The following is a 26,531-nucleotide window of genomic DNA, read 5'->3' as shown; positions in this document are numbered from 1 at the left end:
AGTAGGTGTTCAGTGAGCTTCCTTCTCAGAATCCTACCCTCAGATTCCTCTGAGAGTAAGGGGAAATGGTACCTGGCTTTGAAGGCAACAAGAGAAAAGAAGTCATATTTCCCCTTACGGTGATTTTTTTCCTAGGAAAATACCATATAGAGTTTAAAACAGTGATTTGAATTTGTAAATCTTTTCACTCTTTCACCCTCAAAGCTCCCAATAAGTTTGTTTGCATTCATTTAAATTCCATGAGACTAAGAAATTCTTCCAAAGAATTTTTTTTTCATTCAATCAATCAGTAGGTCAAAGCATTTATGGAGCCCATAATCAGCCAATAAATCAATAAATAAGTACAGCTTGTTGGGACCCATGTATCTAGAGGCGGAGGGTCTTAAGTCCAATGGGAGGTGGATGAAGGGAATGAAGACCACCAGGATGGACTTGATAAGTGCTGGGGGAGGTGGGGGCTTGGAGGAAAGTGCTTCTCCAACCACAGTGGGGAGGAAAAGCTCTCTGGGAAGAGACATGAGCCAAGTGTGGACAGACAGGAAGGAGGAGAGCAGGTGTTGGGGGAGGCAGGATTGACATGACCTTTTATTTCTTCCTGGTTGTATTTCACAAACGTCTCTAACATTGGAAATGTTTGTGATATGTTTTGTCAGAATTCTAGATGACAATCCCATAAACAGAATTTCACAGCGGTTGTTTACTGGATTAAATTCCTTGTTTTTCCTGTAAGTATTCATCTACCTTTCAATCCATCTGTCTATGAATTGCAATGACATCTAAAACTAGCTTACAAAAAAGAGCTTTAAGAAAATCAAGCCTCTAAGATTTCTATTTGTCATAACATTTCCTGTATTTCAAGCCACAATTACTGTTGCTACTTCCTGGCCATGGCTCATGGCATATTTTAAGCCTACCAGTTCATTTCCTTTTGATCTCCTTTCATTCCTTTTAGTTTTAAGGCATGTTTTTATTTGCCGTGGTTGACCAAAGATAGTATTCATTTTTATCTTCTTACTACATTTAAATCTGTCAGAATCTCCCCCAGTGTTCAGCTCCAACTACATTTTTTAACAAAGGAAAATGTGCCTTTGCCCAGCATGAGTCACTGAAAATTCCAAAATCTTTGTCTTAGCAACTAAACTTTTCTCATCATTACATTTTCGGTGTTTATTAATAGACTGGGATGGTTTATCAGCAAGGGATTATTATGTTCCTTTACAGCTGATCATATAGCATTGTTAATTTTCCATTTGTGAAAAGGGATACCATAAATTTCCATTTGTGAAATGGGATATCACAATATCATAAATTAATCGTGCAACTTAATGTTCTCATGAGTTGTCTTCTTCCCCAAATGTCCCCCCTCCCCACTGTCATCACTTCTTAGATTTAATGCAGTTTCCAATGTGAACTTTTAATGTCATAAATGATTAGCGTTTCTCTTAAGGCGAAACTTTGGGTGTATGATGCTGGAAATGATCCTAACTTTGAAGTTTACAAGGAAAGTTACCATGAACTTCAAAACGATTACCCAATATACTTTTGTTTCATCTCACAAAGTCATACTGTTTCAAATTTATTCCTAGGTTATGTATCACACTTATACATTTATAGTTTCTCTGACATCTGCTCCCTTATCCATGCCACATGTGTATCCAGAGACCATTTTGAAGGGGTAGTTATGTTTATGGTTTTCATCCTAGTGTACTGATTTTAACATGCAAGTTTCCCAGTTGTGAAAATAGTGAAAACACTGTCCCTAAAGTGGCATGTCATTTTGTTTCTAATCAACCTCTTCTGCGTGTAAAGGTCCATGGTGAACAACCACCTACAAGTCCTTCCCAAGCAGATGTGCGCCCAAATGCCTCAGCTCAACTGGATGTAAGTACAAGCTTAGTGGCTGATTTATTAAATGTCCAGATTCAGAAAGCTAGCCCTGAAGTTAATTCACAATTATACAGAGAGCTCATCTGTGCTTTTCTTTCTAAAACCAAAATCTGGTCATGTCCCTTCTTGTCTTAAATCTGTTTTATATACAATTTTATTTGTTTGGTTGTGCTGGGTCTTTGGCACTGCACTCGGACTTCCTCTAGTTGCAGCACGCAGGGGACTCCTCTCACGGCAGTGGCCGCTCTCACGTGGAGCACGGGCTCCAGAGGACAGGCTCACTGCTTGCGGTGCACGGACTTAGTTGTTACACAGCATGTGGAATCTTCTCGGATCAGGGATTGAACCCATGTCTCCTGCATTGGCTGCAGGATTCTTATCCACTGTACCACGAGGGAGGTCGCATTTGGACTTTCCAGGGACCACAGTGTTTATTTGTAATCACTGTATTTTCAGAGTGAAAAAAAAGTTGAGTTCCCGCAAGTCCTCCAAGATGGTTTAAAATAGGAATTAATATTAAGGGTAAGTTAATTAATGACAATATAGTAGACATTTGAAACATTAAACATCAGATGTTCTAAGGTGCAAAAAGTAAAATAGGATTTTAAAGGCAATACAAAGGAATTGGTAATTTTAGTGTGAGTGTGAGAAGGTTCAGAGGCAGCAATATAGCTACTGTCTTGACCTGGAAGACTGTAGGACGCTGGTCATAAAAGGAATTAGGAGACTTGGCAGAACAGCCGACCGTCTCATTCCTTGGCGCTGCTGGGAGCGGTCATGTCAGAGTGTTCCTGAGGTTGTTCCCTGACGACGTGAGTGCTGAAGGCTCACCCGGCAGGGCGTAATCTCTCCCCGAGTGCTACTCCAGCGTCAACAGGCATCACTCATCAGGGACTTCAGACAGACGGCTGGACCTCAGTCCTAGGGTGTCTGATTTAGTAGGTCTGGGTAGAGCCTGGGAATCTGAACTTTTAACAAGCTCCCATGTGATGCTGAGGCTTGGTCCTGGGCACCCTTGCAGCAGCACTGCTTTCAGCGTCAGCACCACGGAGGGAGATAGAAAGAACGGATATTTTCTATCACATGGCTTGGGGTTGGCATCCTGACCCTGGCATCCAGTATTTGGAAGGCAAACTAGCCTGAGTTTCTCCTTCAGCAAAACGGAGACACAAATATCCACCTGATGTTGGGAGGACATGAGAATTTAACCATCTGTGATGCCATGGCTAAGTGTCTAGGAATCCGATTCAGGCAGATGTGAGTTAGAGGGTCAGTTCTACCACTCAGTAGCTGTGCGACCACAAGAAAAGTGAATTTCCAAAGTCCTCGGATTCCTCAAATTATTACCTCAAGTGGGAGGTAGTAACGCCAGCTTCCCAGGAGGGTGTATTATGCATGCAGAACAGCACCTGACACTGTGAAAGTCCAATAAATGGAGTTGCTGCTATTATGGTGGCAGCATTATGAGAATTAATAGCATAATATCCGGCACAGAGAAACATTCACTAAATAGTGGGCTGCCCTTTTGTTCAGTTTTTTTTTAAGTTCTAACATTAATTAGAAGGGGGAAAGAAGCAGAATATTAATTATACTGATCATGCAATAATCAGGAGGAAAGCCTAAAAAACTGGAATGAAGTAAAAATAAAGTTTGAAACTGTCACATCACCGACAAATGGCTTTAAATGTATGATTTGTGCAGAAACTAAAAAAAAAATTTCCCTCCATGCCTTTTAGGGATTTGGAAGGCAACAGGATAAAATTCCTCACGAATTCCACCTTTCTGTCGTGCAGTTCTCTCACAGTGCTGTAAGTATACAACGGTGAATGAGGGGAAGTCTAGCAGCTTTGGAAATCAAAAGAAAACATTGACAAGGAATTTCAAAGTATGTTTCATTTACAGCCTTGGTCTGAAACTACAGTTCTGGAAAATGCACATGTGGATGGTGGGGCCAAGCCTTATGACTAGCTGCCAACCATTTAAGCTTCCTTCTTCCTGAGGGCAGTCATTATTTCTGTGCACTCTCCCAGCTGACCTGGTACCATGGTCACCAAGGAAATGAGATAATGTGTGTGAAAGTGGTTAGTGTTGCTGCCAGTGACACATCAATTAATATCCCTCTCTTTAAAGAAAAAAAAGTTTATTCTAAAGAGAATAATTTCTAACATGTTCTGGTTGGTCAAAGATTCTGATTGCTGTTTTGTGTTTTTTATGAGGGCAGGAAGGCAGATGGATCGGTTAATTGGCACATTTGCGTGGTAAGCTTAAAAACACAAAAATGTGCTTTTGCTTTCATCACAGTTCTCCATATATAATTAGTGCTTAGTAATGTTTGTTGCTTGGATGGGTAGTCGGAAAAGAAAAATCATTGTATATCCATTTGTGGTAGTCCAACCACTTTTCTCCAACAGACTAAGAGACAAAACTTTTGCCAGGTTGCAAATTAATCAATCAGATTGAAGATTAGCATTCTCAGAAAGGAAAGAGGGTGTCCCACATAGGAGATGGATAATGAGAGAGCGCGCTGGCAAACTAAATGAATGATACCCACGCCTTCTATTTCATAGCTCCATGTAGCTTTTCAATCACCTTCATACTCATTTGGTGACTTCCCTGGTGGCTCAGATGGTAAAGCGTCTGCCTACAATGTGGAAGACCCAGGTTTGATCCCTGGGTTGGGAAGATCCTCTGGAGAAGGAAATGGCAACCCACTCCAGTACTCTTGCCATGGACGGAGAGCGCCGTAGGCTACAGTCCATGGGGTCGCAAGGAGTCAGACACAACTGAGAGACTTCATTTTCACACTCATTATCTCATTTGTTAACACCTCTGTAAGGCGGTCAGTCGCCGACCCCCTCTTTTTTGCCATTCGTCCTGGAGGATTCCATTTCACACAGAGGAAATGTAAAGCCACTGTTCCCCTACCCCCAACTTAAAGTTCGTTTGTGGCCCAAATGGGATTGGTTCACACTTTGCTCTTTCTGGCCTTCTTCTTCTAAGGAAGGTGCCCTGCTCAAAGATCCTCTTGAAGCCTTCTCTAAGAATCATTAACAGGGCCCAAATTTGACATTCCATGTGCATATGTTGGGAAAAGAAAAACTTTCTAAAATAATCAGAATCCAAACAAAGTACAGCTCTGTAGCCCACACTTGGCGCCTCAGGTTCCTTGTGGCAGCTTGTCCTGGAGCCAGCGAGCATGTGGAGACACTGTCAGTGAGAAACTGCCGCCTGTGTCCCACTCCAGAACATGCCTTGCCTTGAGGTTTATTAAATTACAGCCAGATCAATGGCATCTCCCAATGAGAACTGATTACTACAGCAGACTCAGACCAACAGTGCTGACTCTCACCATGTCTTACAGGTTTCTGCCTAGAAATCAAATTGGTTTTGTTCCAGAGAAGACATTTTCTTCATTAAAAAATTTAGGAGAACTGTAAGTAGCATTGTCTACTAGGAAAAATATGATTGCTTCTTCAAGATTACAAATTGAAATGACTAGTGAGACTGCTTTTTCACTAGTAGCAATCAAAATCCTGTAGACTGATATTCAAAATCAATTAAGAAAACCAGCACTATCCTGAAAACAAATTAAAATCAGACAGTGAGCTTGATATGAATTTAGCCTACTCTGATTTCCCTGCCTGTTTTCTTTGGGTGATTTCATATATGTGTGTGTTTGGGAGTAAATGAGTTTTCCATGGCCCCTTAAACTCACAGATCATATCTCTGACGGCTGGAGTACAATTAATTCTCAGTTGAAGTTTGCTGAATGAATAATGGACTGACTGAAATAATATTAATTAGCTATAACTAAACAAAGGAATGAACATGCTTATCCCTTAAGAATTTATGACTTCTAGAAAAAAATGAAGAAAACAGAAATGTCTAGAAAGATGAAATAGTATTAATTAGTTATAACTAAGCAAAGAAATGAACATGCTTATTATCCCTTAAGAATTTATGACTTCTAGAACAAATGAAGCAAACAGAAATGTCTAGAAAGAGGATTAGGCTCATTGAAAAATATTCAGAGAGCTCATGTACATTTTTCCATTCAAATATATATTTTGTAGATCTTTTAAAAATCATCTTTCTTGCTATTGATTCATTGCTGCCCACAAAGTAGGGCATCACTGGAGTTTAAAATTGTCTGTGACATTACAAATAGGGTAGAGATCGCCTCCTCCTGATCTGAAGTCTAAAAAATGGAAATCCATTTCTTAATCATCTTCTCCCCCATTCTTTATACCATGTTTTGAAATCCAGAAAGGACTGAGAAAAATAGTTCAGTAAGAGTAATTTGAAAAACACTTATGAATAAGATTATTTAATCTAATAATGAGCATCATAAACCAAGCCCACAAATATTTATTAAGTGCCTACAAAGTACAAAGCACTGTATTAGAACTAAAATGCTATCATTTTAAGGCAAAAAATAAAAGATAGCTCACTCCTTTCTCACAGAGGAATTCCTAATCAGACCTTGGAGGATGGAAGTGGATTTGGGTTATAGGGGTGAGATGGAGGAGTAGCCCAGGATAAATAAAAATGTGTTTTTATACAAACTTAAGAAAACAGTGATATGAAGTCCACATTCGGAAGATTTTCCTAATCTTCCTCTTATCCTACACTTAGGCAAAACCCTCCCTCAAAAAAAGAGCCTAATTAAGAGGTGCTAGCTTTCCTTTTTTTAGTACCACCAATAATTAATTCATTCCAATCCAGGCAGCATCAGCATGATGGAAGAAATTCAGAACTCAATAGAATGAACTTGAACAGGGCATTTATATTTCTTAAGCTGACAAAAATGTTAGATAATTTTACTGTGCCTTCATGACCACAAACCCCTCCTGGAGAGGAATAAGTCCACTTCGGTGAGATCACTCAGATCCTTTTCACACAGACTACTTTATTTTTCAAGGTAGCACCTTTCAGGACGTTTTCTAGGTGCATGAGATCATCGTCCTCTTGCTCTGATCTGTGCACACCTGTGGCTTTCCTCTGAGCCAGGACCCACATGTGCTCCTTGCACCTGGAGCACCAGACCAGAACACCAGCGGGCAGGCTGTCTACACTTGGATGTCATGACAGCACAGCAAAAGCCATCTTTTGAAGTTAATTTACACATGACCCTTACTCCACAGCTTGCTTCTTCCCCTCGACTCTCCTGTCTTAGTCAAATGATCATTCTTCCTGGCAGCCTGGCTGAGAGACTGCTCCCTTCCTTCTTCCTCTCTTGACGTTTGATATCCTATCAACCCGTAAGTCCTGCCAGTGCCTCCTTAAACCCTCAGCAGGTCTCACCTGGTCCAGGGTCAGAGGTCCCCCCCCTCTCAATCTCTGCCTTTTCATTTTATCCCATAACCCAGAGCATATTTTGCCACTGTTCTGTTTAACATTTTCCCTGCTTGTTGCCTGCGATAAGGCAAAGTCTTTAACGTGGCTCTCAAACATTAATGTTCAGAGGAATCACAGGGGATGCTGGCTTTAAATGCATATTACCAGGCCCCTTCCAGAGATTCAGGTGTGATGGTTATGAATGGCCCCAGGAAGGTGCTCTTTTTACAAGCATCCTTGATTCAGATGCCTGAATTATACTCTGAGAAATGCTGCCTTGGGCTGTGTTCTCAGCCTTCCCATTTTGTCTCCATGCTCTTTTCTTGGCTCACCTCCTCTATGTCTCCCCATCCTTTCTATGCCCCATCCACGCTAGACCACTTACTGACTCCTGATAGTGTCACTGACTTTTAGCCTCTGTCCTCGGGTCCTGCTGCATCCTCACCTGAAAACCTGCTCTCCTTTGACTCCACCTTTACAAATCATCAGTTCAGTCACTCGGTTGTATCCGACTCTTCGCAATGCCACGGGCTACAGCGCGCCAGGCTTCCCTGTCCATCACCAACTCCTGGAGCTTATTCAAACTCATGTTCACAGAGTCAGTGATGCCGCTAACAATCTCATCCTCTGTCGTCCCCTTCTCCTCCTGCCTTCAATCTTTCCTAGCATCAGGGTCGTTTCCAATGACTCAGTTCTTCACATCAGGTGGCCAAGGCCAAAGTATTGGAGTTTCAGTTTCAGCATCAGTCCTTCCAATGAATATTCAGGACTGATTTCCTTTAGGATGCACTGGTTGGATCTTGCACTCCAAGGGACTCTCAAGAGTCTTCTCCAATACCACAGTTTAAAAGCATCAATTCTTCAGTGCTCAACTTTCTTTATAGTCCAACTCTTATATCCTTATGTGACTACTGGAAAAACCATAGCTTTGGACCTTTGTTGGCAAAATAATGTCTCTGCTTTTTAATAGGCTATCTAGGTTGGTCATAACTTTCCTTCCAAGGAGCAAGTGTCTTTTAATTTCATGGCTGCAGTCACCATCTACAGTGATTTTAGAGCCAAAAAATAAAAATCTGCCACTGTTTCCACTGTTTCCCCATCTATTTACCATGAAGTGATGGGACCAGATGCCATGATCTTAGTTTTCTGAATGTTGAGCTTTAAGCCAACTTTTTCACTCTCCTCTTTTACTTTCATCAAGAGGCTCTTTAGTTCTTCTTTGATTTCTGCCATGAGGGTGGTGTCATCTGCATATCTGAGGTTATTGATATTTCTCCCAGCAATCTTGATTCCAGCTTGTGCTTCATACAGCCCAGAGTTTCTCATGATGTACTTTGCATATAAGTTAAATAAGCAGGGTGACAATATATAGCCTTGACGTACTTCCTTCCCTATTTGGAACCCCGTCTGTTGTTCGATGTCCAGTTCTAACTGTTGCTTCTTGACCTACATACAGATTTCTCAGGAGGCAGGTCAGGTGGTCCAGTATCCCCTATCTCTTGAAGAATTTTCCACAGTTTGTTGTGATCCACAGAGTCAAAGGCTTTGGCATAGTCGATAAAGCAGAAGTAGATGTTTTTCTGAAACTCTCTCCCTTTTTTGAATTTCCAACTGATGTTGGCAATTTGATCTCTGATTCCTCTGCCTCTTCTAAATCCAGCTTGAACGTCTGGAAGTTCACAGTTCACATACTGTTGAAGCCTGACTTGGAGAATTTTGAGCATTACTTTGCTAGCATGTGAGATGAGTACAATTGTGTGGTAGTTTGTGCATTCTTTGGCATTGCCTTTCTTTGGGATTGGTGTGAAAACCAACCTTTTCCAGTCCTGTGGCCACTGCTGAGTTTTCCAAATTTGCTGCCATATTGAGTGCAGCACTTTCACAGCATCATCTTTCAGGATTTGAAATAGCTCAACTGGAATTCCATCTTCTCCACTAGCTTTGTTCGCAGTGATGCTTCCTAAGGACCTCTTGACTTTGCATTCCAGGATGTCTGGCTCTCGGTGAGTGATCACACCATCGTGGTTATCTGGGTCATGAAGGTCTTTTTTGTATAGTTCTTCTGTGCATTCTTGCCACCTCTTCTTAATATCTTCTGTTTCTATTAGATCCATACCATTTCTGTTGTTTATTGTGCCCATCTTTGCATGAAATGTTCCCGTGGTATCTCTAATTTTCTTGAAGAGATCTCTAGTCTTTCCCATTCTATTGTTCCCCTCTATTTCTTTGAACTGATCACTGAGGAAGGCTTTCTAATCTCTCCTTGCTATTCTTTGGAACTTTGCATTCAAATGGGTATATCTTTCCCTTTGTCCTTTGCCTTTTGTGTCTTTTCTTTTCTCAGCTATTGTAAGGCCTCCTCAGACAACCATTTTGCCTTTTTGCATCTCTTTTTCTTGGGGATGGTCTTGATCCCTGCCTCCTGTACAATGTCGTGAACTTCCGTCCATAGTTCTTCAGGCACTCTGTCTATCAGATCTAATCCCTTGAATCTATTTGTCACTTCCACTGTATAATCATAAAGGATTTGATTTAGGTCATACCTGAATGGTCTAGTGGTTTTCCCTACTTTCTTCAATTTAAGTCTGAATTTGGCAATGAAGAGTTCATGATCTGAGCCATTGTCTGATCCCAGTCTTGTTTTTGCTGACTGTATAGAACTTCTCCATCTTTGGCTGCAAAGAATATAATCAGTCTGATTTTGGTGTTGACCATCTGGTGATGTCCATTTGTAGAGTCCTCTCTTGTGTTGTTTGAAGAGGGTGTTTGCTATGACCAGTGCGTTCTCTTGGTAAAATTCTGTTAGCCTTTGACCTTCTTCATTTTGTACTCCAAGGCCCAATTTGCCTGTTACGCCTGGTATCTCTTGACTTCCTACTTTTGCATTCCAGTCCCCTATAATGAAAAGGACATCTTTCGGGGGTGTTAGTTCTATAAGGTCTTGTAGGTCTTCATAGAACCATTCAACTTTAGCTTCTTCAGCATTACTGGTCGGGGCATAGACTTGGATTACTGTGATATTGAATGATTTGCCTTGGAAACAAACAGAGATCATTCTGTTGTTTTTGAGATTGCATCCAAGTACTGCATTTTGGACTCTTTTGTTGACTATGATGGCTATTCCATTTCTTCTAAGGGATTCTACAAATCATTAAGCTTTGCTCAAACACTTCATAATTTCCCAGACCAAGTTTGATGAGTCCTTCCTCTGTTTTTCATCTGTACTTCCGTAATAGCCCTTGTTTCTTTCTTTTCTTATTTCATAATCTAGTTTTTAAATTCTAAGCTTTTTTAGAGAAAGAATTTTCACAGTTATTTGTAACTCCAATATATCCATCAGGAGCACCATAGCATCAGAAACAGATCTTTTGTTTGACTCCTAGGCAATTTTACATCTGTTTCACTTTTAACACCTTCTCTGGCTCAGAAGGATATTTTGGACTCTTAAAAATTCCTGATTCCTTCTTTACCCTGACAAATCTTGTTTTCACATTCTCTAGAAACACTTCCCTGCGATTCTTTCTGGATTGGACAGCCCTATTAGAGTCAGATATAAATTCTCAATTTCTTCTAAAAAAATAGCACCATGTAAAAATAGATGAAAAATATGTGAACTTATTCATTCAGGATCATCTGGGTGGATATTACATGGTCAAAACTCTTAGTTGGAATGCAAAATAAGTAGAAGACACTGGTCTTGACCTCAGAAAGCTTCTAATGTAGTTGGGTAAACAAGATATCACATATGTGAGCCAATAGGAATCATAGAAACAATGAATGGTTGAAGGCACAAAAAGTACCTAAAACAGAGGAAACTAATGAAAGTAGACCTTGAAGCTAGGTTGGGAATGTGTTGGAGAGGAGCTGAGAGGAAATTCCAGACTGGAACTGGATAAGCAAAATGTCACAGGTCTGAAAGTGGTGGAAAACATACCCATTTGGCTGAATCACATGGCTTAGTTGTGTAACAAGCTCACAGGTTGGTTAAAGTGGATTGTATTTTCTGTTATGTCAAAGGGGATGATGACAGTTGTGAGGAGTAACAACTGTGGCATTTATTTTCCTTGTAATTGCTTTGGGTTTTTCACTGTCACCAACAGGGACCTGTCTAGCAACATGATATCGGAGCTACCACCCCACATTTTCAAAGACCTGAAGCGTCTACAGAAACTGTAAGTTCTTCTTCCCACCCCCGTCATCAGAGTTAAATGGCAACATCTTGAGTTTCCAAAATAATAACGTCCTGATGCTTCTTTCCTCCTCCCTTCTAATGGTACAAAAGGAATCTGTCGTCCAATCCTCTTTTGTATCTCCACAAGAGCCAGTTTGGAAGTCTTAAACAACTTCAGTCTTTGTAAGTGAAATGTAACAGTATGTTGATTGTGATGTTAGTGGGTTGGTTTACTCAGAACCACATTTATTTATAAATGAATATTTGGCACACAGGAGGGCTTTTACTGTAAACATGCATTCTCAGACACTTGTGAATATCATGGTTACTACCATCATGTATCAAATGACAACAGAATCTCATTTTTTACCATTCAGTGTATAAAGACCGTTTCGGGGTTTGAAGCTACACATAGCTCCTTCCTGAAAACAGGATTCTCATGAAAAAAATCTCATAGTTCTCACAAAGATTTAAATTTGCAATAGTTTCATCACTAAGTAGTTGGTTAAAAAAAATAAATTTTTGAAGACATCTCTACTTTTTTCCTTTCTTCTTTCCTACAACAATCTACTTGATATCTATCTGCAGACCATGTTTTTCACTTTTCAATCAGTAAATAAAAAATTACTCTACAAATATGAACATTCAGACAATTAATACTGTTTAGTGTTTTACAATTTCAAATGTACTAGATTTCAAATGGTGCCAAGAACCCTCCCGGTTATTCTTAGGACCTCATCAATTCCTTTCCCATAAACAGCCATTGTTGATCAAAGCTATTTTTGTCCCTCACAAAGCATGTGCTACCTTACCTGATCTCAGCCAAAAGCTTTTCTTCATTTAATTCCAAAAACCAATCCTTAATACCACTTTTTATTCTTGCTAAATAGTTTTCTATTGGAAATTAATACAAGATTTAGATTCTCTCTCAATAGGTATTAGTGAACATCCAGTGATGAAAAAGTCTTGGTTCCTGCTTTCAAGAAGCTAGAATATTAAACATATATATGTGTGTGTGTGTGTGTATATATATATATATATATATGAAGCATATGCTTATGTGTATATATATGTGTGTGTATGTGTATATATAAATATATATATATATTTATATATATAAATATATATATTCTCCCCTGGTGGCTCAGACAGTAAAGAATCCTCCTGCAATAGACCTGAGTTTGATCCCTGGGTCAGGAACATTCCCTGGAGAAGGGAATGACTACCCACTCCAATATTCTTGCCTAGAGAATTCCACAGACAGGAGCCTGGCGGGCTATAGTCCATGAGGTCACAAAGAGTCAGACACAGCTGAGCGACTAACATGATGATGATTATATATATATATATATATATATATATATATATATACATACATATAAAAGACATTGTTCTTAAGTATAAGAACAGACCTGAGGATGTGGACCAAATGACCTCCCTTTCACTCACCACATACTGAATTCTAAAAGCCAAAATACCATTACACCATCCTACCTTTCTGAAAGGTAATTCAAAGTAGTAACTATTTACTCCATATGTCTCTTTCTTCTTTTCTTTTCTTTCTTTATTGCTTCATTTCCTGTTCTCTAAAGATTCATTTGCACATTTGTTTTACAAACATTTATTGGCCAACTTAATTACAGCACTGTCTTGGGCACTCAGTATACAGTAGCCTCTGCTCTTTTGAAAACTACAGGCCATTCACCAAATAATCACATAATCCATGTAATGGTGAAGCTATGATAAGTCCAAAAGAAACCTAGAGATCAAAAGAAAGAAAAGAGAGAAAAATTCTTTAAAAAGGACTCCAGAGTTTTCTGTAGGAGGGGCCCTGTTCAGTAGTAATAGTTGTTCCCTAAATCTCATTTCTGACCATCAAAGTCCTCTATAAAAGACTCAGTGGGCAATGGACAACTTGGAACCTTGTCAAGAAATCCTTATTCTGATTTGCCCAAAACAAACTGAGAATCACGCATTTTCAAAATAAGCCTTAAAAGCAATAGGTTTCTGTCTTCCTAGATTATCCTCTTTCTACCTACATTTCCTGAAAACATGAAGACTCCTATAAATCGTGTCATCCTAAAGAGGCTTCAAAGAATCCACATTTAAAGAAGCTTCTGGATAAATGAGGAGTGTTGGGGGTTACCGCTGGAGCCCCCTGAGAACGTTTTATGGGGCTGGAGGAGTGAAAGGAATTACGCTTCCCACTGTGGCCTGAGAAAGCAATCGCCCTGAATCAGAGTTCCTCTTACCACTCCCATGGTTTTCCACCCTGAGGACACACAGGCCAGGAAGAAATGACTCTATTTAAATCTGGGTTCTGACAAAACTCACTTTGGTAATGTTCTCACGTTCAAAATATCAGCCCTTATCTGAAACCCTGTAACTCATATTGTTTAGTTTATGAGATCAAGCTACAGAGCCAATTTCACAATCATACAAATCACAGCTGCCATTTTTACATCAAAAAAATGAATGAAAGTGTTTTATTAGAAGGTAGTTCTGCATGTGAAAGTGACAAAATCAAGTCCAAGTTATGGGAGGCATAAATAGAAATGACAATTTTCTAAGATGGTTTATTGTAAAATTTTCATCCTAATTTGAATTGATAACAGAAGATTTTGAAGCATGGTTTTTAAGATCGACAAAGAAAACAATGATTAAAAAGTTAAACCCTAAAATCATGAAACCTATTGTGCCTATTTTCCAGAGACCTGGAAAGGATAGAGATTCCGAATATAAACACACGGATGTTTCAACCCATGAAGAATCTTTCCTACATGTATGTATGTATGAAAGAACAGAGAAGAAAATATGGTGAAATGTTACAGATGCTCTAGCGTAAACTATCTAATGTATCACTGCAATGTGTTTTTATGCAAGAAAAAGTCTTTTTTATTGAGAACTTTTTAATTTTGTCACCTTTGGTCCCTGTTCAAATAGAGTTCAATATTATGATGTGCCGACATGAATGACACTTCTCTCTGGAAACACGCTGTTTATCCAATTGAGGCCCAATAAGAGATCAGGGTACCAGAATGCCACATATTACACAAGATGAAGTCACTGGCTAATGGTACTCAAGAGACCTGGAAACATTAATTCACCTCACATGAGTGAGCAGTCGGCCACTCTAAGATTTGAGCCCTTAGGAAGAAAGATGCTATATAAATTCCAGGTGTTGTTTCTGTTACTGAGTGCACTACAAAATGGAGGTAATTCATCTTTATAGTAGTTTTTGATAAGTCACGTTAATATATTTGGCTAAAGTGCACTGTGTAAGTTGTGTTAATATATGTGTATATGACATGATCATTTCTTTATCAACTGTGTAACCTATATGTTCTGATTTCAAAAATTAACCATTGTCATCCACAACAATAGGGAGGATTCGATGTAAGATATCAAGTTGGGTGCAGCAAGTGGCTGAAATGGTTAGTGTGAAGGTGCACTTTGGGGAGAATATTTTGTTTATGTCTGTGCAGCAGGACTGATTACCCAAGGACAAGTATTTGATGTACATCCAAATGGTTTTCATAACTTCTCCTTCTGTGGTTCCAGTAGATAAATATTTAATGAGGCTAGTGTTTCCTTGTTGCGGGCAGAATGTGAGGTCTACTTAGAACAGAGAAATTCAACCTTTGTAGAACTTGATGGAGAAGCAGCTGCTTTAAATGTGGACCTCGGGTTGAGGTCAAGAAGGACCCAGTGATTAACAGAAAGTGTGTGAACGTGGTTCCTTCCCTACTGAGTGACCTAGAGATTCTCCTTTCATCTTCCTTGTCCATCGTTTATTGAAATACCTCCACCTGCCCACCTGCCCTAGTCACAGCAGGTGGAGAGGCTGGACCACTCTAAGCTATTTGAGGACAGGGGAACCTGACACACCCAGCACGAAACCATCCATCTGCTTGTCTAACAAGTGTGTGTTTCTAGTGCCTCCCTCAGGCCAGGGGGAACACAGGGATCAGCGAGAGAGAGAGAAGAACCTGCCCCATGGAGCTTCCATGGAGCTTCGGGAGCCTGAAAGTAAACTAGGAAACAAATAAATGATGAAGAAATGTTGGGAAGGAAAGTATAGTGAGTTCAAGGGATGAAGGAAGGGAATGTAGATGGTTCACCCAGAAGTCAGAGATGTGACAGTCAAGCAGCCCCGAATGGAGGGAGGCAATTCTGGGGGGAGGGTCTTGCAGGCAGAGGGAAAAGCAAAAGCAGCACACTGAGAAGAAGGTGAACCGGCTTGTTTGAGGATCAGAAGAAAGCCCACGTGTCTGGGTGGAGTGAGCATAGTCGGGAAGCGGTGAAATGATCAGGGTAGCCAGGGGTCCAGTCACGGGAGGCCTGGAAGCCAGGCAAAGTAAAGCTTTCTTTAACTGGCTAGTTTAGCAAAATTGAATGGACAGATTGAAAAAAAAAGATTAGATGAGAAAGGAACTGAAAGAGATGATAAATGAGTACAAAAATAGAACGAGTTTTATGGGAGAAAATCCTAAACATAACAGGTTTGGAGAATGACCTTAAATCCAAATGACCTCCCCAGTTTAAACCCTTGAAGATTGCACACTCTTAGATCATAAATACACCAATGACAGACAAGCCTGTATTTTCCTCTCGAAATGGTTTAAGTCCTTCCAGGCCCTGACCAGGAATCTGTGTAGCTGCTTCTCCTACTCGCTGCCATGAGACTGAATTTTCCTAGTTTCATGGACCCTCCCTTCCTGCCCCTACCAGGGAAAAGAAGGCTAGTTTAAAGGAATAGACTTAAAAGTAAGTACAAGACAGGGATGTTTTTAGTGAGACTCTTAACATCCCAAACCCAAGCCCCTGAAAGTTTGTTAAAGATCAGTTTCACAATGACCATCAATTTCTTATAACACCCCAGAGAACCACCCCAGACAGGGAAAATTAGAGCCCTGGAGACTTGCCATTCTCATGTCCTCGCCACAGATCCCCGTGTTCTTTAGGTTCTTCACCTTTAAAGGAGGAAGACTGCCTAGAGTAAAGTAATACTGAATGAAGAACTCTATCCTTCCATAATCACTACTAAACAGAAATAACCAAGCCTAGTGAAGCCGCACACCTCCCACAGCTGCAGCCCCAAATAGGACTGCGCCTGTCGTCTCTGTCATTGCTGTCAAGTGACTCTTTTTTCCCTTTGACTTTAGTTATTTCAAAAACTTTCGATACTGCTCCTATGCTCCCCATGTCCGAATATGTATGCCCTTGACTGACGGCATTTCTTCATTTGAGGACCTCTTGGCTAACAATATCCTCAGAGTGTTTGTCTGGGTTATAGCTTTCATAACCTGCTTTGGAAATCTTTTTGTCATTGGCATGAGATCTTTCATTAAAGCTGAAAACACGACTCACGCTACGTCCATCAAAATCCTTTGCTGTAAGTATGTTTTCCATGTAAATGGATTAAGGGTGTCTTCCATGTGCTGTGCTCTAGATTATATCAGCCTTCAGCAAATGGCATTTAATATGAATTACATATTCTGGGAAATTTTTTTAAAGTATGAAAGTCCTGTTGTTCTCTTTGGTTACTCTGTTCTGGATTGCATGAGTCTGCAGTGATTTATGTCTTGGAAATGAGTCAAGGGATGGATTATAGAAGGACAGGTTGTAGGTTACAAAACTATGCTTTGTTTAACCTTTAATTGCGGTAACATCCATGTTCCTCAAGCCCAGAAAATTACTCCCTTTATTAAATATGTAAGTTATATTTTCTTACTGTTTAAAATCTAGATTCCCTATGTGACCCTATGGACTGTAGCCCACCAGCCTCCTCTGTCCATAGGATTCTCAATGCAAGAATACTGGAATGGATTGCCATACCCTCCTCCAGGGAATCTTCCCGGCCCAGGGATTGAACCCGTGTCTCTTACGTCTCCTGCATTGGCAGGCGGGTTCTCTGCCACGAGTGCCACCCAGGAAGCCCAGGCTCCCCACAACCCTAATTATCTCCCTACCACCACTTTTTCAAAATTATAAAGATGCAGTGTAGTACTTTAGAAATAGTACACCTTTTGAAGTCTGTTGACTCCTAAGTACTATTTTACGTTTTCGTTAGTTCATATAGTACAGTATAGAGGAAGCAGATCTAATCAGAAAGTGAAGACAGGGATGTTGGAACTACCAACACATACTCTATGATTCTTCAACAGGTGCAGACTGCCTGATGGGTGTGTATTTGTTCTTCATCGGCCTTTGTGATCTAAAGTACCGTGGGCAGTATCAGAAGTACGCGCTGCTGTGGATGGAGAGCTTGCAGTGCCGCCTCCTGGGCTTCCTGGCCATGTTGTCCACTGAGGTCTCTGTCCTCTTGCTCACGTACTTGACCTTGGAGAAGTTCCTGGCCGTTGTCTTTCCCTTCAGTAACATTCGTCCTGGAAAGTGGCAGACCCTGGCCATCCTCATCTGCATCTGGATTGTGGGGTTCTTAATAGCTGTGACTCCGTTGTGGAAGGAGGATTATTTTGGAAACTTTTATGGAAAAAATGGAGTATGTTTCCCACTTTATTATGACCAAACAGAAGATATTGGAAGCAAAGGGTATTCTCTTGGAATTTTCCTAGGTAACTTATTTCTCATTTCCTGGACAAACATCATTTTGATAGAAATACCACAAATTTCAGTAAAGCCATATTTGTCCATTTCGGAAAGTAAGCAAATATAGTTAAGACTGTCTCCTCTTTTTTAAAGAAAAGTTCTTGCTGCATATTTATAAGTGTTTTTATTAAATTTTTTATTAAGAGATTTGGTATGAAAAATAAAAACATATTGTCAGGATCTCCAAATCATCTTTTTTATTATCTGTGAGACCCTTTGATTTTATGTTCATACACAGTGACAATGATCTGGAGGAATTCCAGTTCCCTGCCGTGTCCTGTGACCCTTCCAAGTTATTTGAACTCATTTTTTCACAGTCTAGATATGAGCTAAATAAATAATAATAACAAAATTCTTGAAATTCACTAGCAGGAGATTATTTGAGTGGAAATGCCAGAAAGGTTTATTGCCTTTCATAAATGCAGCTCTAGAGTCAGCAATGGAAGGGTGCTTTTCCATTTCCTTAATCCTCCCTAATTTGTTAGAAAAGAAAACCCAACCTTCTCTATTACAAGTGAATGAGAAGTTTAGCCCCTAAAGATTAAAAAAATGTTTTATATTGCCTAATAGGTATCTATCTCTCTTGCTTAACACTAAGGCCATCTCCGTGTTCTCTCTTTAACCAGGGCTGTATCATCAATTCAGTTCCCCCTTCGCATCTGGTCCCCTCATCTAAGGAGGCAATAAGCTCTGTCATCCTTTCTTTTTTATCAGACTTTTTTTCTTCAAAATATGCCTCTGACTTCTCTTTCTTTCAGTCTGTACCTACTGCTGTCACCTTTCTTTAAAGCCTTATGACCTTCACCCTGAATTATTACATTAGTCCTTACTGGTGTTTTGGCCTCTGGGGTCTTTGCTCTCCTGTTTATCTGCTCACCACCTGAGTATCCAAAGGACTGAGTATCCTCTGCTTGGAGACCTTCAGGAACCCCCTACAACCAGGGTCAAGTTTAAATTAGTCACTTAAAAGCCCATCACAAAATGGCCCTACGCACCATTCCCAGCTATTCTAGTCCTATTCCTTCTCCCTCTAAAAAAGAAAACACTTTATTTGCACCATTTTAATAATACTCCTCACATAGAACCCTATTTGGTCGTCGTTTTTTCATGGCGGTATCATGTCTACAGTATTGTAAGCCATTCCCAGTATAGGTGCACTTCCTGGAAAACGTCCTCAACACATGCATACACACACACACACACACACACAACCTTATATTCATTGATTCAAAAAGGATTTATTGAGCACCTCCTATAGGCCAGGCACTATTTTGGGTACTGGAGATCAAATAGGTTGGTCCCCACAGACCTGCAGCCAGAAAGGAAGATGAAGACAAGTAAACACATCCTCGTGTCACGGGCTGACAGAAGTCAGGGAGGAGGAGTGCAGAATGTCCTAGGAGCCCAAGATCTGAGGACCGCGGAAGGCGTCCCAGTAAAAATCAGCCCAAACTGAGGCCCAAAGCGTGAGGATACATTGGCCAAGTGAAGGCAGACATTGTGTTCCAGGAGTTAGAGACCCACAGCCAGGGAACAGGCCCAGATAAAGGGCAAAAGAAGTTTGTGTGGCTGGGTCTTGTGGTGGAGGTGTGGGGGTGGTTGACAGGGTTTAGCACACGCACACACACACACACATAAATATCATCTGCATTTACACAGCTTATTTGTGAGACATGGAGTCTTAAGGGCCCATATTTTTGCTTAAAAATAAGAATATATAGTTTTTAAATAATTTTTAAATTTTAGAATATGTTTAGATTTAGAGAAAAGTTGCAAAGACAATACAGTTTCCTGTATTCCAGACATGCCTCACCCAGATTCCACTGTTGTTAACTTCTCACATTCCTATGGTGTTTCCAGAACATACACTTCTGAACCTTTCTATAGGTCTGTTTTCAGGATTTGTACCAGAGAAACATCTTTGACAGTCATTTTTTTTTATTCTTAACTTTCTGACAGTAGACCTAAGATCAACCAATTTTGTGAAATCCAATTGTATGGCTTTGTAATGAGATTCCATGTGAAATGTTTTGGATAAAAACAATGAAACACTGAGAATGTATATTATTTTTCCCTGGACTTTACTAGTCTCACATACAATCTACTCAGATGGACGTTTTAAAACAACTTTGAAATTATATGGATATTTTACATTCACTATAAGGAATAAAATGAGCACTCAGGATTTTTATGGTAGCAAGAATATAACAAAGTGACCAAAAAGTCACTATTATGGGATAAGTGACTCTAAAGCAGTAATTCATAGAGTTGAATTTTTAGTTTTTCTCTTACCCTTCCTTTTTCTAAAACAGTCTAAAGAGTTATGAATTTCAGTTTAGATTACTATGGGCAATCTGAAGGAAAATAAAGATGCATTTTTTTTGTCCTAGGTATTATTTTTATTTAAGACCAATAAACATGAGAAATAATGCTTCTGATGCTATTATCTTCTTGATATCCCAAGGTTATCTTAATCATATTTATAAGATAAAGGAATAGGGCATATTGATTTTTTGATATGTACATGTGATTATAGTAATCCCTTAAGGTTTGAATTTGCAGAGAGGTAAAAAAATTAAATAGCCTTTTTCCTGCTTTAAAAAAGCTACAGATTACCTCATGATATACCTAGATCTGAATTTCAAAGTCTATAATTCTTGGTAATGTGTTTATGTATTTGAACTATCTTTTTGATCTGGCGAACCCAATGCCTTTATTCCAGTTTATAGCCGTGGGTTCAGGGTTTTAGCTGATTACCACTCGGCTAGTACAAAGAATGATTCTTGGAAAAGGCACCATACCAAACATTTAAGTAATACAATATTTCTACTGTTGATTTATACACCCGAGATGTTAAGAGGTGTGCTTTTCCCAACAGGTGTGAATTTGCTGGCTTTCCTCATCATTGTGTTTTCCTATACTGTCATGTTCTGTTCCATTCAAAAAACTGCCCTGCAGACTTCAGAAGTGAGGAGTCACATGGGAAGAGAGGTGGCTGTTGCAAACCGTTTCTTTTTTATAGTGTTCTCTGACGCCATCTGCTGGATTCCTGTGTTTGTAATTAAAATTCTTTCCCTCTCCCGGGTGGAAATACCAGGTCAGTCCCTTCTATGATTCCCAAGCACGTTGTGTCTTCTTTCGTCCTCTGTCTGAGGAGGCCAGAATACAGGGTCTCACGTGTAGTAAATTCTCCACAAATACCTACAGCTTGAGTTATGATTTCCTCAGTGTTTATACATACATATATAAATAAAATATATTATATATTACATATATATTATATAAATAAAATAAATATATATGTGTATATATATATATGTATATATATATATATATAATTTTATTTATTTTTTACTGTTCTGGGCCTTCCTTGCTGTGTGGGCTTTTCTCTAGCTGTGGCGAGTGGGGGTTACTCTCGAGTTGTGGTGTGCGGGCTTCTCATTGCAGTGGCTTCTCTTGTTGCAGAGCACAGGCTCCAGGGCATGTGGGCTCAGTAGAAGCAGTTCGTGGGCTCCAGAGCACAGGCTCAATAGTTTTGGTGCACGGACCTAGCTGCTCTGCAACATGTGGGATCTTTCCAGATCAGAAATCGAACCCATGTCTCCTGCACTAGCAGACAGATTCTTTAGCACTGAGCCACCAGGAAAGCCCTCCTCAGTGTTTTATAATCAGCATTTTAAGATAGGAATTGGGTAATGGTGTAACCCTGATTAGAATAATAAAAACACAGGAGATAGAGAAAAACTAAATCTCAGTGTCTCACTTCCACTTGAGCTAGATGGTGCTTCACCAAGGGTACATAAAACAGAACAAAATATTTATGCCCAGGTTCCAGCCTGGGCCTCTGAATTCAGTCAACAGGGACCAAGGCCTAGACATGGGTATTTTAGAAAAGATCCCCCTGTGGTTCTGAGGTGCACCCCCTGGTTAAGAACCACTAGTCTGTTTCACGGCCCAGGCCATGTGGTCGTCACACCGGGCCCTGTGGATGGCCAAGGAACAAACATGTGTGTCTGTGCTTAATCGCCGTCGTGTCCAACTCTTGCAACCCCATAGACTATAGCCTCCCAGGCTCTTCCGTCCATGGGATTCTCCAGGCAAGAATACTGGAGGGGGTTGCCATTTCCTTCCCCAGGGGATCTTCCCGACCCAGGAATCAAATCCAGGTCTCCTGCACTGCAGGCGGACTCTTTGAGTAACAAACTCCTGCGACTATTTATGTCCCTCTGCCTTGTCAAATGTCTCACAAATGCCACACCACACCCACCACATCCCTTAACCTATCAGCTTAGTCTCACGACAAGGTTTTCTGATAGTAGGGATTGTGGTAGTTGGTTAGTCGCTAAGTCGTATCTGAGTCTTTTGGGACCCTATGGTAGGGTAAGTAGCCCGTCAGGCTCCTCTCTCCACGGGACTTCCCAGACAAGAATACCAGAGTGGGTTGCCTTTTCCTTCTCCAGGGGAGCTTCCCAACCCAGGGATGGAACCTGTATCTCCTGCTTTGCAGGCAGATCCTTTACCACTGAGCCACCAGGGAAGCCTGATAGCAGGAGTAGTAATTGTCATTCTTGGAGAAAGTGTAAGACATTTCAGACCATGATAGGGAACCATATCAGGAAGAAATTACCATGAAACATTATTGGGCCACACGCTAGTCTTTCTCTACATTTTATAATTCAGCAGTTTGAGGTTTGTCTTGAGCACCGCAGTGGAACTATGAGAGAAGTCTTTACCACACTTGACTAAGCCCCTCCTTCCTTGCCCAACTTCCCATGGTGTTGTAAAAACTGCTACATTCATGGACCTAAAACCCCCCCGTCCCCACCCTCCAAGAACTGTGGGGTCTTCTCCACCACGGCAGGTGGCCGATAGTACCAGGGCTCAGCCACAAAGGTAAGCTGGCTTCAGCCCTCCCATCTCAGTCTTGAGATGATGCTAACCTTACATCACCGAGTGACCCTGAGACTAACGGGACATCTCATTCCTGATCACAGCCTCCTTTAAGGACTCAATAGACAAAAAAAAACAACTGTTTTTCTTCCATCACATACTGTTTGTATCTAATTTTTTAAAAATTAAGGACAAGTAATATATACTAAGATAAAACTTCCTTGAATCAATCTAAGATATGCTAAATACAAATGTTTTTCTTTCATATTCTTTCCAGTTAAAAAGAAATAAGGAAAAGAAAGAGAAGACGGGATGAAAAGAGGAGAGGCAAACATAGAAAAAGGAGAAGGGAGAGGTCAAAGGGAAGGAGGAAGGGGCAGATAAGTAGTCAGAGAAGAGATGGAAAGCAAACCAGAAGAAGAACAGAGAGGATGTAGGGAAGAGTGGGACTAAGAGAAGAGCAAGCAGCAGTGTGTGAAGGATAAGAAAACTGCGGGATGGGGAAGCAAGGGGTTGCAGTCACAAAGGAGTGGGAGAGGGGAAGGAAGGATGCTGGTCTGACCGACCAGCTCCTCCCCCAAGATGATAGTTCTCTGACTTTGAAGATAGGGGAGGAGGCGGCAGAGTGTGGTGGGTCTGGAGAACAACAGGGCTTAGTGCTGAAAAGGGACGTCCGCAGAGCCGGCCCAGCTCCCGGACATCAGTCATGTAAGTTATCATCAGCCCCTTTCACAGATAAGGCAGTTGAGGTCTGGGGAGCTTAGTTGATTTGCCCACAGTCTCAGAGCTAAGAAGTGTGCAAGCCTAGGATCAGGCTCTATTTGAGGAGGAAAACACATTTCATCCTAACCAAGTAAATGATGTAGTCGGCCCATTGTACCTCTGCATTCCAAATCCATGGATTCAACCAATTGCACACCGAAAGTATTGGGGGGAAATTTTCCAGAAATTTCCAAAGAACAAAACTTGAATTTGCCTTGTGCTAGCAAATATTTCCATAGTATTTACATTGTATTTATAACTCTTTACAAGCAAGTACATTGTACTAGGTATTATAAGTAATATAGAGATGATTTAAAGGATATGGGAGGATGTACGTAAGTTATATGCAAATGCTACGCCATATTTTATAAGGGACTTTAGAATCTGCTGATTTTGGTATCTGTCCCACCGTGGATATCAAGGGACAACTGAATTCAGAAAACTCTCTGTCATCCAAAATATCTCCTCCCTTTTTGTGAAACATTTCCCTTATATTCTATTAGCCTTTGAAAGGCTTCACACTGAAGGAATTCACTGAGTTTGGAGATACATTCTTTTTTGCTCCTCAGATCTTCTGACTCCATTCTGAATATAATAGTGTAAGGCACAGAGATCTTCAGGACTGAAATTTAGACCAAGGTGAGATCTGACTCTAAACCAGAAGATTCCTGGACACTGTCCAATTAATTGCTCATTTTCCTATTTTTATATAAGGAAAGGCAACAAAAACTAGAAAAGTACATATCAATTTATAGTTTATAAAGTGTTTTCACATAATATTTCCTCCCATATTGATTCACGACAAACTACAGAGTAGTTACTGAAACTCAGAAAAGTTCATGTAGGACCCTGAATCCATAGCTCCTATGCTCTTCTGGCAAAGAGATTTTCCAGAAGGTGAGAGAAGACTTAGATGGAACAGGTAGCCCTCTCAAAAACAGCATTAACCATAGCATGTAACGTGTTTCGTGTGTATTAAATCCTCACCTTTCTTTCACGTTTCGTTTCCTTCTCCAGGCACAATCACCTCCTGGGTCGTCATTTTTTTCCTTCCAGTAAACAGTGCCTTGAACCCAATCCTCTACACTCTCACAACCAGCTTTTTCAAGGACAAGTTGAAACAGCTGTTGCACAAACATCGGAGAAAATCGATTTTCAAAACTAAAAAAAAAAGTGTGTCTACTTCCATCGTGTGGGCGGATGACTCCTCTGCACTTAAACCTGGGGCTTTGAAAAAAATAAACCTCGAGGACAATATAGTGAAACCAGTTTCCTAGTCATGGTTTTGGAGCACTGGACTTCAAAAGGACTACCTGAAAAAGCACAGCGTTTGGAAGATGACGCCTGCAACGCTTTTCATCTTTACCGAGAGCGAACCTTGACTGCACTGGGAGCATAGTAGGAGGATGTCAGGCATGACATTCTGATGGCAGCCACGGTGTTTATCAGCTGAGGACTGTACCTGAGGGTCTCCTCACCCCGACATGCCTGCGATGCACTAATGGACCCATAAGTAGCAGGCTGATGGGCAGTGGATCTCTATCTCGGCAGCACGGCCAACCTACCAGTGGATGCCCACCTGTTGGTCCTGCATGATCTGCTCTTAAATTGAGTTGCGCTGTCCATTAAATAAAAACATTCATGACATCAAATTCTAGCGTGGCCATAATCGCATTAAGCCTAAATCGCTTTCCTTGCTTTTTCAATGTCAAATGAAACCATCAGCATCCTGCTGAAGTGATAGCAAAAGGACTTATGAGATGTCCACTCACCTCAAGTCCTCCCTAAGGAGGCCAGTGGAGCGGCAGCTTTGAAAGCGGAACTTTGCACCAGGCTCGAAGTCTAATATATGACCACAGAGGGGCGTGCTGACTATTCACCTGGTACCGTTCACCTTTTTGGCTTGTATGTGATGTCAGGAGAGTTGTGCTCTCAAAATATTTTTCTTAAGGTTGCCCACACCACAGAGGAAAATTGGGCATTACAACTGCCAAAAACTACATTTCTGTATGTTTTAAAATATAATTTCTCTATAGCATCATCCCTATTGCTGGCAAGTTCTGCCTTCACAGAACACACAGATAAGTGTTAAGGGGGATTTAAGAATACCGGACTCAGATAAATTCCCATTGTTTTTTAACAAAAAAGCTAGCAAGTTTGTTCTTTTTTTTGGAAAATGAAAAGCACTTGTGAAGGCCTGGACATGTTTTTATACTGAAAGATTATATGTGAAAAAAAGAATCAGATAAATAAAATTCTATTTTGCAATTGTCTATGTATTATTTTAAGTTCAACAAAGACCACATTCATGTGCTTAGTAGCTTCAGTCATATCTGACACTATGGTCTGCGAGGCTCCTCTGTCCATGAGATTTTCCTGGCAAGAATACTGGAGTGGGTTGCCATTTCCTTCTCCAGGGGATCTTCCTGACCTGGGGATCGAATTTGTGTCTCCTGTGTCTTCTGCACTGGCAGGCAAATTCTTTTCTGCTGAGCCACCAGGGAAGACCAGCAAAGACTTGGGCTTATTGACTATTAACCATTTTTTTCCTCTGGTAGATAATATAACTCAGAACCAAACACATAACCTCAGTTAACAAGACACTTCTTACATTTTTTTTCTTCCCCCCTTTTCCAAATCATGAAGCAGTTAACTTAATTTATTTTTCACTTCCTTCGGAGTTCCCTTAACGAGATGAAATGTAAGCAGGTGAGAACCCCAGACCACCTCCTACTGCATGTGTATCTAGTAGCATCCAGGATGAAAGGAATCCCAGAATTGATGCATCACCACTGTTATTATCTAATATTGACTAAAACCGTCACGTGAGTTCCTTTATTTTGATCACGTGAGATATTTCTTACATCAGTGA

General features: G+C 40.5%; 1 protein-coding gene across 6 annotated transcripts in view; it reads left to right on the top strand.

Annotated features, from left to right (window-relative positions):
- Nucleotides 1-25,927, top strand: part of RXFP2 (relaxin family peptide receptor 2) — a 58,326-nt gene extending 32,399 nt beyond the window's left edge. For 4 of the 6 annotated variants that reach the window (XM_043478050.1, XM_043478048.1, XM_043478052.1 and 1 more), the window contains 11 exons: nt 654-725; nt 1,810-1,881; nt 3,624-3,695; nt 5,249-5,320; nt 11,325-11,396; nt 11,507-11,578; nt 14,106-14,177; nt 16,561-16,790; nt 17,563-17,973; nt 20,886-21,104; nt 24,677-25,927. In XM_043478050.1, coding sequence (XP_043333985.1) covers nt 654-725; nt 1,810-1,881; nt 3,624-3,695; nt 5,249-5,320; nt 11,325-11,396; nt 11,507-11,578; nt 14,106-14,177; nt 16,561-16,790; nt 17,563-17,973; nt 20,886-21,104; nt 24,677-24,936 — 1,624 coding nt within the window. In that variant the 3' untranslated portion in view covers nt 24,937-25,927. The remainder of the gene's footprint in view (nt 1-653; nt 726-1,809; nt 1,882-3,623; nt 3,696-5,248; nt 5,321-11,324; nt 11,397-11,506; nt 11,579-14,105; nt 14,178-16,560; nt 16,791-17,562; nt 17,974-20,885; nt 21,105-24,676) is intronic. The other 2 variants (XM_043478049.1, XM_043478051.1) reach the window with 2 other exon arrangements.
- The last annotated feature ends 604 nt before the right edge of the window (nt 25,928-26,531 follow it).

The sequence above is a fragment of the Cervus canadensis genome, chromosome 9 (genome assembly GCF_019320065.1).
Source record: "Cervus canadensis isolate Bull #8, Minnesota chromosome 9, ASM1932006v1, whole genome shotgun sequence".
NCBI classification, from domain to species: Eukaryota; Metazoa; Chordata; class Mammalia; order Artiodactyla; family Cervidae; genus Cervus; species Cervus canadensis.
This window is presented reverse-complemented; position numbering and strand designations above follow the sequence as displayed.